General features: G+C 44.9%; 1 protein-coding gene across 1 annotated transcript in view; it reads left to right on the plus strand.

The window, feature by feature from the left end:
- The first annotated feature begins 1415 nt into the window (after positions 1–1415).
- Positions 1416–12288, plus strand: part of LOC112260411 (IgGFc-binding protein) — a 28695-nt gene continuing 17822 nt past the window's right edge. Inside the window, exons 1-15 of the mRNA XM_024435484.2 lie at positions 1416–1609; positions 1915–1955; positions 2261–2508; positions 6760–7315; positions 7454–7650; positions 7743–8123; positions 8593–8894; positions 9100–9365; positions 9674–9727; positions 9827–9964; positions 10220–10482; positions 10580–10664; positions 10781–10843; positions 10970–11107; positions 11448–11707. Coding sequence (XP_024291252.2) covers positions 1533–1609; positions 1915–1955; positions 2261–2508; positions 6760–7315; positions 7454–7650; positions 7743–8123; positions 8593–8894; positions 9100–9365; positions 9674–9727; positions 9827–9964; positions 10220–10482; positions 10580–10664; positions 10781–10843; positions 10970–11107; positions 11448–11707 — 3069 coding nt within the window. The 5' untranslated portion in view covers positions 1416–1532. The remainder of the gene's footprint in view (positions 1610–1914; positions 1956–2260; positions 2509–6759; positions 7316–7453; positions 7651–7742; positions 8124–8592; positions 8895–9099; positions 9366–9673; positions 9728–9826; positions 9965–10219; positions 10483–10579; positions 10665–10780; positions 10844–10969; positions 11108–11447; positions 11708–12288) is intronic.

The raw sequence follows: 12288 nt of genomic DNA on the forward strand, positions 1-12288 counted from the left end.
ATACTGACTGGTTTTCTGATCCAGTCCCCTACCTTTTTTAAGGTGTCTGTGACCAGTGAAATAGATTAGGGCCTAATGAATGTAGGTATGTACCTTCATTTTCAATACATTAACTCCATGATGCTGGTGGTAGTAACCATTGAGTAAATAATTATTAATTTCTATGACCGATGTGCCACGAAAGATGGTTCTATATTCTGCATGATATTCTTTTGCAACTATTGATTTAAATAACCCAGAAACCAGATTAATATTGATTGTAGAGGAAAAGGGAAAGTTCTCATTTCAAACAGAACTACCAAACTTGCTTGTCATTGAAAGTCAAAACACAGAATAGGTTTCTCAAAAATGTATCTGACTATTTTACTCTCTCTCTCTCTCTCTCTCTCTCTCTCTCCCTCTCTCTCTCAGGGACCTGCACTGTCCACAGTGACTACCACAACAGCAGCTTTGTCTGAGCCAACTTTCCCTGTACCTACATCCTGGCCCGGATGTGCTCGCCCTCTGAGACCCCCCTGTCCTACTTCAGTGTAGATGTGAAGAACAAGCTGCGAGGGAACTCCTCCATGTCTGCTGTTCTGCAGGCCAACGTGGAGGTGGAGAACCTCAGGGTCTCCCTACACAAGCGACAGAACCACCAGGTAATAGTGAGAACCACCGGGTCATAGTGAGTACAATATAGCTTGTTATTATAAAGTTTATTCACCATACAATGGGTTATAATAGTTTATTGGTTCTAATCACCTTCACATATGATTTACATTCCAACTGATCACATTGATGTTAGGTAATGTATCTAAACCCAGGCGTCAGATAGCTTAGCATTTAAGAGCATTGGGCCGGTAGCCGAAAAGTTGCTTGTTTAAGTCCCAAGTCTACTAGGTGAAAGTCTGTCGCATTGAGCAAGGCTCTTAATCCTAATTTCTCCTGTTTATCGCTCTGGGTGAGAGCGTCTGCTAAATGACTAAAAAGTAAAGCTCAATTTTACTGCCGGAAATTCACTCCCAGAACCTGGATTCCCCCGATTTCTACCCTGTGTTGTCACTGAATAACAGAATAACTTTTTAACCAAGGAGGAAGTGTTATGCAGTGATACCAAGTTCAATAGAGTACATGCATTGTCTGTTCCTTTGCCTTATGATTCTTAGATGGGTCTAGCTAGCTCCTAAGAAGTGAAAAACAGTCTGGTTTCCTCATAATAAAACTGCTTTGTTTGATTATCAGCTATCTTTAATTAAAACACTAATCTTGTTACTGGGTACTGACACCCTTTACAGTAACTATGTCTTAATCAATGTTGTCAACTCAATGTCTTTTTGATGCCATACACTTGACCCCTCCCTTTCCTGTTTGCCCCCCCCCTTTCCCTGCCCACTGCTCTGGGCCACCAGGACCCTTATAAATGTCTGCACGCTTTCCCCTCCCTAGTCAGAATCAGAGTGAGACTCCAGTACTCCCCAGTCTCTCTATATAGTGAGTGTAAAGAGTATTTTATCTTAGCCTCCATAAGGGTACACAATAGAAGAACACCCATGCTAGGAGGCACCTACATGGGGTTGCTGGCTACAGCAGCCCTCCTCTCTCTGCTACAGGACGGGACTTACGGAAGGTGAGTCTCACTGTCATACTGTTGGTCTATTGTTTAGCATCTAACGTACTCTTAGTTACTCTCTCTCTCTCTATGGCTGTGTCTTACTCTTTCAATTATATGATTTACTGTCTTAATTATTATCATGTCAACATTGGTATAAATAATAAAAATGCTGAACTTTAGTTTGCAACTTGTTGTCGGATGCACCATGACATAGAGATTACAATGTCGATATGTCGATGTGTAGGCTAACAATAAAGTGTTTTACTTTGATATCAATTTCTCTCCCACTGTTTTGATTTGATCCGAATGTCTTCTTTCAGTGTTGAGGGTGACAGATCATCAGTTACAATGAGAGATGCAGGTATGAAACAGTATCAAATACAAATAATGCTAAGCATTGTTATGCGTTTTTTAAATTCTCAAACAGCACAATGATTGCTGAAGGAGAAGTGGGATTTGTCAGTAGAACTAGCAACCTATTCATCAGTCTGACTTATAGGCTACACCTTTGTCTGATTTTTGTTAAGTGCAGTGTCATCACACCCCCAATTGCTACATTAACTTTGGACAAAAACTCACCTTTATTAAAGACACAGAATAGTTTTTTTTAAACGACTACTTTAATTGACTATTCTCTCTCTTGTTCTCTCTCTCGCTCTCTCTCAGGGACCTGCACTGTCCACAGCAACTTCCACTACAGCACCTTTGACTGGGCCAACTTCCGCTTCGTTGTCCCCTGTACCTACGTCCTGGCCCGGCTGTGCTCGTCCTCTGAGACCCCCCTGTCCCACTTCAGTGTGGAGGTAAAGAACGAGCAGCGAGGGAACTCCTCTGTATCTCCTGTTCTGCAGGTCAATGTGGAGGTGGAGAACCTCAGGGTCTCCCTGCACAAGAGACAGAACCAACGGGTCATGGTGAGTACAACAGGTTATTATTATAAAGTTTATTCACTATATCAAATCAAATGTATTTATATAGCCCTTCGTACATCAGCTGATATCTCAAAGTGCTGTACAGAAACCCAGCCTAAAACCCCAAACAGCAAGCAATGCAGGTGTAGAAGTACGGTAGCTAGGAAAGGCCAAAACCTAGGAAGAAACGTAGAGAGGAACCAGGCTATGTGGGGTGGCCAGTCCTCTTCTGGCTGTGCCAGGTGGAGATTATAACAGAACATGGCCAAAATGTTCAAATGTTCATAAATGAGCAGCATGGTCAAATAATAATAATCGCAGGCAGAACAGTTGAAACTGGAGCAGCAGCACGGCCAGGTGGACTGGGGACAGCAAGGAGTCATCATGCCAGGTAGTCCTGAGGCATGGTCCTAGGGCTCAGGTCCTCCGAGAGAGAGAAAGAAAGAAAGAGAGAATTAGAGAGAGCATACTTAAATTCAGGACACCGGATAGGACAGGAGAAGTACTCCAGATATAACAAACTGACCCTAGCCCCCCGACACATAAACTACTGCAGCATAAATACTGGAGGCTGAGACAGGAGGGGTCAGGAGACACTGTGGCCTCATCCGATGACACCCCCGGACAGGGCCAAACAGGAAGGATATAACCCCACCCACTTTGCCAAAGCACAGTCCCCACACCATTAGAGGGATATCTTCAACCAACAACTTACCATCCTGAGACAAGGCTGAGTATAGCCCACGAAAATCTCCGTCGTGGCACAACCCAAGGGGGGGCGCCAACCCAGACAGGAAGATCACATCAGTGACTCAAACCACTTAAGTGACGCACCCCTCCTAGGGACGGTATGAAAGAGCCCTAGTAAGCCAGTGACTCAGCCCCTGTAATAGGGTTAGAGGCAGAGAATCCCGGTGGAAAGAGGGGAACAGGCCAGGCAGAGACAGCAAGGGCGATTCGTTGCTCCAGAGCCTTTCCGTTCACCTTCACACTCCTGGGCCAGACTACACTCAATCATATGACCCACTGAAGAGATGAGTCTTCAGTAAAGACTTAAAGGTTGAGACCGAGTTTGCGTCTCTCACATGGGTAGGCGGACCATTCCATAAAAATGGAGCTCTATAGGAGAAAGCCCTGCCTCTAGCTGTTTGCTTAGAAATTCTAGGGAGAATTAGGAGGCCTGCGTCTTGTGACCGTAGCGTACGTGTAGGTATGTACGGCAGGACCAAATCAGAGAGATAGGTAGGAGCAAGCCCATGTAATGCTTTGTAGGTTAGCAGTAAAACCTTTGAAATCAGCCCTTGCCTTGTCAGAAAGCCAATGTAGGGAGGCTAGCACTGGAGTAATATGATCACATTTTTTGGTTCTAGTCAAGATTCTAGCAGCCGTATTTAGCACTAACGGAAGTTTATTTAGTGCTTATCCGGGTAGCCGGAAAGTAGAGCATTGCAGTAGTCTAACCTAGAAGTGACAAAAGCATGGATTAATTTTTCTGCATCATTTTTGGACAGAAAGTTTCTGATTTTTGCAATGTTACGTAGATGGAAAAAAGCTGTCCTTGAGACAGTCTTGATATGTTCTTCAAAAGAGAGATCAGGGTCCAGAGTAAGGCCGAGGTCCTTCACAGTTTTATTTGAGACGACTGTACAACCATTAAGATTAATTGTCAGATTCAACAGAAGATCTCTTTGTTTCTTGGGACCAAGAACAAGCATCTCTGTTTTGTCCGAGTTTAGAAGTAGAAAGTTTGCAGCCATCCACTTCCTTATGTCTGAAACACATGCTTCTAGCGAGGGAATTTTGGGGCTTCACCATGTTTCATTGAAATGCACAGCTGTGTGTCATCCGCATAGCAGTGAAAGTTAACATTATGTTTTCGAATGACATCCCCAAGAGGTAAAATATATAGTGAAAACAATAGTGGTCCTAAAACGGAACCTTGAGGAACACCGAAATTTACAGTTGATTTGTCAGAGGACAAACCATTCACAGAGACAAACTGATATATTTCCGACAGATAAGATCTAAACCAGGCCAGAACTTGTCCGTGTAGACCAATTTGGGTTTCCAATCTCTCCAAAAGAATGTGGTGATCGATGGTATCAAAAGCAGCACTAAGGTCTAGGAGCATGAAGACAGATGCAGAGCCTCGGTCTGATGCCATTAAAATGTCATTTACCACCTTCACAAGTGCAGTCTTAGTGCTATGATGGGGTCTAAAACCAGACTGAAGCATTTCGCATTTCGCAACAGCCTTTTCTAAAACATTTGAGAGGAATGGAAGATTCGATATAGGCCGATAGTTTTTTATATTTTCTGGGTCAAGGTTTGGCTTTTTCAAGAGAGGCTTTATTACTGCCACTTTTAGTGAGTTTGGTACACATCCGGTGGATAGAGAGCCATTTATTATGTTCAATATAGGAGGGCCAAGCACAGGAAGCAGTAGTTTAGTTGGAATAGGGTCCAGTATGCAGCTTAAAGGTTTAGAGGCCATGATTATTTTCCTCATTGTGTCAAGAGATATAGTACTAAAACACTTGAGTGTCTCTCTTGATCCTAGGTCCTGGTAGAGTTGTGCAGACTCAGGACAACTGAGCTTTGAAGGAATACGCAGATTTAAAGAGGAGTCCGTAATTTGCTTTCTAATAATCATGATCTTTTCCTGAAAGAAGTTCATGAATTTATTACTGCTGAAGTGAAAGCCATCCTCTCTTGGGGAATGCTGCTTTTTAGTTAGCTTTGCAACAGTATCAAAAAGGAATTTCGGATTGTTCTTATTTTCCTCAAATAAGTTGGAAAAATAGGATGATCGAGCAGCAGTAAGGGCTCTTCGATACTGCACGGTACTGTCTTTCCAAGCTAGTCGGAAGACTTCCAGTTTGGTGTGGCGCCATTTCCGTTCCAATTTTCTGGAAGCTTGCTTCAGAGCTCGGGTATTTTCTGTATACCAGGGAGCTAGTTTCTTATGAGAAATGTTTTTAGTTTTTAGGGGTGCAACTGCATCTAGGGTATTGCGCAAGGTTAAATTGAGTTCCTCAGTTAGGTGGCTAACTAATTTTAAGATCCACAACATTTATTCCATGGGACAAAACTAGGTCCAGAGTATGACTGTGACAGTGAGTAGGTCCAGAGACATGTTGGACAAAACCCAGTGAGTCGATGATGGCTCCGAAAGCCTTTTGGAGTGGGTCTGTGGACTTTTCCATGTGAATATTAAAGTCACCAAAGATTAGAATATTATCTGCTATGACTACAAGGTCCGATAGGAATTCAGGGAACTCAATGAGGAACGCTGTATATGGCCCAGGAGGCCTGTAAACAGTAGCTATAAAAAGTGATTGAGTAGGCTGCATAGATCTCATGACTCGAAGCTCAAAAGACGAAAACGCCTTTTGTTTTGTAAATTGAAATTTGCTATCATAAATGTTAGCAACACCTCCGCCTTTGCGGGATGCACGGGGGATATGGTCACTAGCGTAGCCAGGAGGTGAGGCCTCCTTTAACACAGTATATTCATCAGGCTTAAGCCATGTTTCAGTCAGGCCAATCACATCAAGATTATGATCAGTGATTAGTTCATTGACTATAATTGCCTTTGAAGTAAGGGATCTAACATTAAGTAGCCCTATTTTGAGATGTGAGGTATCATGATCTCTTTCAATAATGACAGGAATGGAGGAGGTCTTTAACCTAGTGAGATTGCTAAGGCGAACACTGCCATGTTTAGTTTTGCCCAACCTAGGTCGAGGCACAGACACGGTCTCAATGGGGATAGCTGAGCTGACTACACTGACTGTGCTCCTGGGTCATAATGGTTTATTGGTTCTACTCACTTTCACATATGATTTAGGCCTTTCACATTCCAACTGACCACATTGATGTTAGGTAATGTATCTAGACCCAGGAATATGTGCTATTTGTAATTGAGTCATTGTAAATTCACTGCATAATAGTGCTGAACTTAGTTACTCACTGGGTCTAAAAGTTCATATACTGTATCTGCCATGAACTGATAAACTGAAAAAGTATTTACTACAGTACAACAAAGTTCAGAGTTGGTTATGCAATGATGTACAAGAATAGGAAACCTTATCAGATTTTTGAAAGTTATATGGGACATAAGAAGTTTAGTATTTTGTCCCCTATTCCAAAGTATCGAACACATTGATCCAGTACATTTTTACTACATGCTACGGTAAGAACGGCAAAGAAAGACCAGTCTTTCAAGTAAATCAATCTTTATCATGTTTTCAGGTCAACGGCATTTGGAAGAAACTCCCCCTGAGCCTCAACGGTGGCACCATCAACATCCGAGGCAATGCGGCTTCCGTCGTCCTGGAGACTAACTTCAACCTTTTTGTATCCTATGATGACTCCTGTGCCGTCCATATCACCGTCCCCGCCTCGTATTCCGGTAAAGTCTGCGGCATGTGCGGGAACTTCAACCACCTGAGAGACGATGATTACCACACGGCTGACGGTTCTGAGGCTTCAACCGCTGCCACGTTTGGCCAGAGCTGGCAGAGCCGGAAGGCCTGTCAGTCAACCGTTGTCCCCAACGAGTGTCCCCCTATGGACGAGGCAGAGTACGCTAGCGAGTCCTACTGTGGGTCCCTGGTCTCCAGGCACGGGCCCTTCGCAGAATGCCAGTCTGTCCTGGGAGCCGAGAGCTACTTCCGGAGCTGTGTGGCGGGGATGTGTGGAGCCGGTGGTGGCCTGGAGGTACTGTGTGAGGCCCTGCAGTCCTATGCTGAAATGTGTCTCAAGGCCGGGGGGCCTGTACCTGCCTGGAGGAACTCGACTATGTGTCGTAAGTTGTTTTATGGTTTCCTATTTTGATTACTAACCTTCCTGCTGTAATTAACTATTGAAGTTGGAAACAACTTGATGATGGTGATAGCCTTCCAGACATTTGACTAAATTCTCTGCCCTTTCTTTCCCTCCCAAGCCCTGGAGTGTGGAGCGAACAGCCATTACAACGCCTGTGCCGAGGGCTGCCCTGAGGCCTGCTCCGCCATGGACGCCCAAGGGGCGTGTGGAAGCTGTGAGGAAAGGTGTGAGTGCAACCCCGGCTTCAAGCTCAGTGGGGGGAGGTGTGTCTCTGCAGAGGACTGTGGCTGCTGGATGAATGGAGTGCACTATGAGGTAAGGAATAGATTTAGGTTGATAGCCAAATATCAACACAGACAGACATTAAGAAACACACACACACATCTCTTTTCTTCACCCTTTTCCAGAAAGGAGCGACGTTCATGGACGGTGAATGTGATCGTGTGTGCCAGTGTATGGGCGGGGGCGGACTCCAGTGTTCTGCTTCCTCCTGCGCGGACGACGAGGTGTGCAAGGTCAAAGAGGGGGTCAAGGGTTGCTTCCCCTCCAGCCCGGCCATCTGCCGCGTCTACGGAGACCCCCACTACATCACCTTTGACGGCAAGGCATACACCTTCCAGGGGGGCTGCAGCTACACCCTGGCCAAGACGTGCGGCGGACACACACCCATCCAGTTCTCAGTGACGGGCCAGAACTGGAACCCGGGGAGCGAGAGCAGTGCTAAGCTGGCCGCAGTGGTTCTGGAGACCAAGGGTCTGCATTTGAAGATAGATAACTACAGTGTTACAGTAAGAATGAAAACTACAACATTTTGAAATAATCTTTCTTTACTTGTGCAGATACTTTTTCCTATTTTGCCAGTTTTGCCTTTTGCCTTCAGAACCTTCAATAATGAGCTCTGCGTGTGCGGTAGATCCTACCGATTATTTACTTGTGACATTAACATGTATTGCTGACCCACTGGACCTTGCCCTCCTATAAACCCCCTCCCCACTTCCCTGTATTGCTTTGGTACAACAGTTCAAAGGAACTATGTAGAGAATTAGAGAATCGAACTATGTCTATCCATTATATGTTTTTATTTGTATTTGCAACTGTTCAGTACTTTAGTTTCTACAATTTGTCCAATGAGACAGTGGAGACATACTCTATTCCACACAAAAATTATATTTAATTTAGTTCAGTTCTACTTTCATCTATTTTACTTGGCTCCACTCTACCTTACTCTGCGCTACCCTTCCCTACTCTCCACTGCAGTTGAACCATGTTTGGCAGAGTCTTCCTATTGCAGTAAACGGCTCATACGGCGAGGTGAAGCTGTACAAGAAGAAGCAGTACACTGTCATGGAGACGACCTTTGGCCTCCAGATGCTGCTGGACAATCATCACAGGCTCTTCCTGCAGCTGGACGAGCGCTACAAGGGTGAGATGTGCGGCCTCTGTGGTACCTACTCCAACGACCAGGGGGATGACTTCCTGACCCCAAACGGCACCAAACCCGAGACCAATGAGGTCACGTTCGCCAACAGCTGGAGAGTGAAGAGTCCGGAGGACGATCGGTGAGTGGGTTGGATGTTTTGAACCATAACGGTAACATACTGTACGGTACATTATGTTACCGTTATGTTTGTAGTGGATGAGTGTATCTAGCCGTTAACTGAAAAATGCAGAACCGTCATTGTATCCTCAACCCTAATCTTTGAATATATCAATAAATCCAATACATAACACCATTGATCTCCTCTCCGTTCCCGTCTTCTCTAGCTGTGTTGCTTCCCCACCTGCCCCCCAACCATGTGACTCCCATTTGGACAACCAGGGCTACCAGGAGTGTTCCAAGCTGCTGCGTGACACTTTCAAGCCCTGCCACCCATTTGTCCACCCCACATCCTACATAGACAGCTGTATGTCTGACCACTGTGCCTCCGGCGGGGACATGCATGTGACATGCTACTCGCTGAAGTCCTACGTGACCGCCTGTCAGGTGGCCAGTGTTACCTTGCCCCCCTGGTTTAATGACACCGCCTGTGGTGAGTGTGATATGGTATGGTTGTTTTCGTAATGATGATGATGCTGCTGCTGAACACCATACTATGATTGTAGGGTGGTTGGCTCAACCCATCCATCATCAAACACTTTGGTTGTTTCTGTAGCCTTCAACTTGGATCCTTCATTCCTTCCTCCATTCTTCTTTTCCTTCCACTCTTGCATCCCTTATTCCTGCCCTCTTTTTCCTCCCCTCCTCCCTCCTTCTCTTACTTTCCCCTTCCTACCATCCACCTGAGGCTTGTCTAATGTGTTCCTGTGAAAAACCCTGCTGTCTGTCTTATAATTGCAGATAGCCTACCTGGCCCTCCCACAAAACCACCAGTTACTACACCTGACAATACATGTAAGAACGTTGACCGCATGCTTTTCCAATGGCAGCATTTCCATTTCTTTGATACCAGCTGGTTCATTTGGTGACTGAGTTTTCTATGGCATCCTACAGTTTGTCCTCTAGACTGCAACTTTGACAACAGCGAGTGTGGGTGGGAGCAAATTGTTCAGGACAGTTTTGATTGGAGGAGACAGAGAGGCCCAACCCCGTCTGACCTCACAGGGCCAACCCAGGACCATACCACAGGAGGTGAGAGGTTACGAGGTCACATGGTTGTGCCCCCCCAAAAAAATCTGAAATTACCAAATGTGCGTCATCCACTGTTTCTGGGATTTCAATGAACAAGACAATACATGGTTGTAGCGCATCGTTTTGTACAGACAGTGATATATAAATACCTATCTACATAGTGGACACCATAGACATCATAGAGGCTAGCCATTTCAGAGCTAATGTGCTGGGAGTCGTGATGTTAAAGAGTGTATGTGTATGTTTGTTGATCAGGTGGCTCCTACATGTACATTGAGGGCAATGGTGTGTACTACGGAGACTCTGCCCGTATGATAAGCCCTAAGTGCCAAAAAGGGGCGACAAAATACTGCCTGCGCTTCTGGTACCACATGTACGGACAGGCCAAGGCCATGATTCTCAATGTCTACCAGCTTGACGAGCACAACAAACACAGGAAACTGTGGTCCAAAGCCAATAACCAGGGCTCCACATGGTATCTTGCAAAAGTGGATATCAATATCGATGGGTCATTCCAGGTAGGAGAAGGTATCAGAGGTTTTTGAGAGTGTTAAATAGTGTGAAATGATTGTGATATTACACATTTTCACCCAACACAAAATGGCTCTGTTTCAGATCATCATGGAGGGAATCCGAGGCTCTGACCCTCAGTCTGACGTGGCATTTGACGACATCTCCATCCATTATGGATCATGTTCAGGTGAACGTTGTAACTATGACAGGGAGGCATGCTACCTGTACATCTAAACACTGGATGTCAGATGAGGAAACATTTACCCTTTATGACCAATGCCATTCCTCTGCTTCCTCTGGCAGGTTCCTCAACAGGTGTTGCAGTTCCTCCCCCAGTTGAAGAAGGATCATTTGTCCCACACCCAGGTATATTACATCTATAGACTACTTTTCTTATGGAAATAAAAAAAAATGTAAGGTACTTCAGAATAATGGGTTAAAATGTTGGACTCATATTGACTTTTACAAATGTTTCCCATATTCCCTGCTCAGTCTGCAACTTCGATTGCACTTTCGAGGAGGACCTCTGCAGTTTTACCCAGCTGATGACGGATTCTTTTGATTGGACAAGGCACAGTGGCTCCACCCCCACGGCGCTGACTGGGCCATCAGCTGACCACACTAAAGGAGGTAGGTGTTCTTAGGACTTTTACCCCAAACTGAACAACAAAATATGATCATTGTTGTCGATGATGGACATCGTAATGCCTTGTCTGAATGGTTGCAAAAACTCTAATGCTCAAACAGCAAACCTGAAAGTCAAAATTGCATTGAAGGACTTACCCTGTACTATTCTTCCTGCTCCATGAACTTCAATGGCTGTATTGCAAGACCTACATCCTTACATAAACAATCTGTCCCATTGCTGTATGAACTCCAGATAGAACCCCCAATAAAACCTACTGCTCTCTAAAGGAATTTCACCTGTGACCCTATCTCTAATCTTATCTAATCTACTCTTGCCTATAAGATGACGGTCACTACTTGTACATCGAAGCCAGCAATGTATCTAACGGAGACACGGCTCGCCTCCTCAGCTCTGAGTGTTCTGACCCCGGTCTTCAGTGTCTGCAGTTCTGGTACCACATGTCCGGTTCAGCGGAAACTATGGGCCTGCACATCTACATACTCCAGGACCGCAGCACCGACAGGGTATGGTGGAAGAGGAACAACCAGGGAAACAGCTGGCAACTAGCCCAGGTGGATCTCAGGACCACTGGACCTTTCCAGGTGAGTGAGTTATGTGACACTGGTCTTGGTTTAGCCTCTGACCTTCCCTCTGGAGGTTGGAACAATTAAAGGTCCAATGCAGCCATTTTTATATCAATATTAAATCATTTCTGGGTAACAACGAAGTACCTTGCTGTGACAGATTTCCATTAATATTGGCAAAATAGCTTTTTAGGAAAAAAATATGCCTCAAGCTAGAATTTTGCTAGGACTGACTGGGAGTGGTCTGAGTGGAGAGGGGGAAACTGAAAACTCGCTGTTATTGGCAGAGAGGTTTGGAACTCTCTTTGTTATTGGTCACACGTCATCAGAGCATGACGCATGCTGAAAACAGAACGAAAGAGAGCGCGGGTTTGTTGTTATGAAAGTTTCAGAAAAACTGTTTCCTTAAAAAAGAAACGCCTTCCTGTTTAATTTGGAACTTGCCGGGACCGGTACTATCTGTCCCAGGATACTACCAAACCCTAAATTTTGAAGTGCTGATGGTTGGTGAAGCAGCTAGCATAGATGTTGCTGTGTATTTTCAGAGCCATATTCCTGTAAAGCTTCTGAGGATCTCATGGCAAATGTTGTTGAAGTGT

Source organism: Oncorhynchus tshawytscha, linkage group LG10 (genome assembly GCF_018296145.1).
Source record: "Oncorhynchus tshawytscha isolate Ot180627B linkage group LG10, Otsh_v2.0, whole genome shotgun sequence".
NCBI lineage: Eukaryota > Metazoa > Chordata > Actinopteri > Salmoniformes > Salmonidae > Oncorhynchus > Oncorhynchus tshawytscha.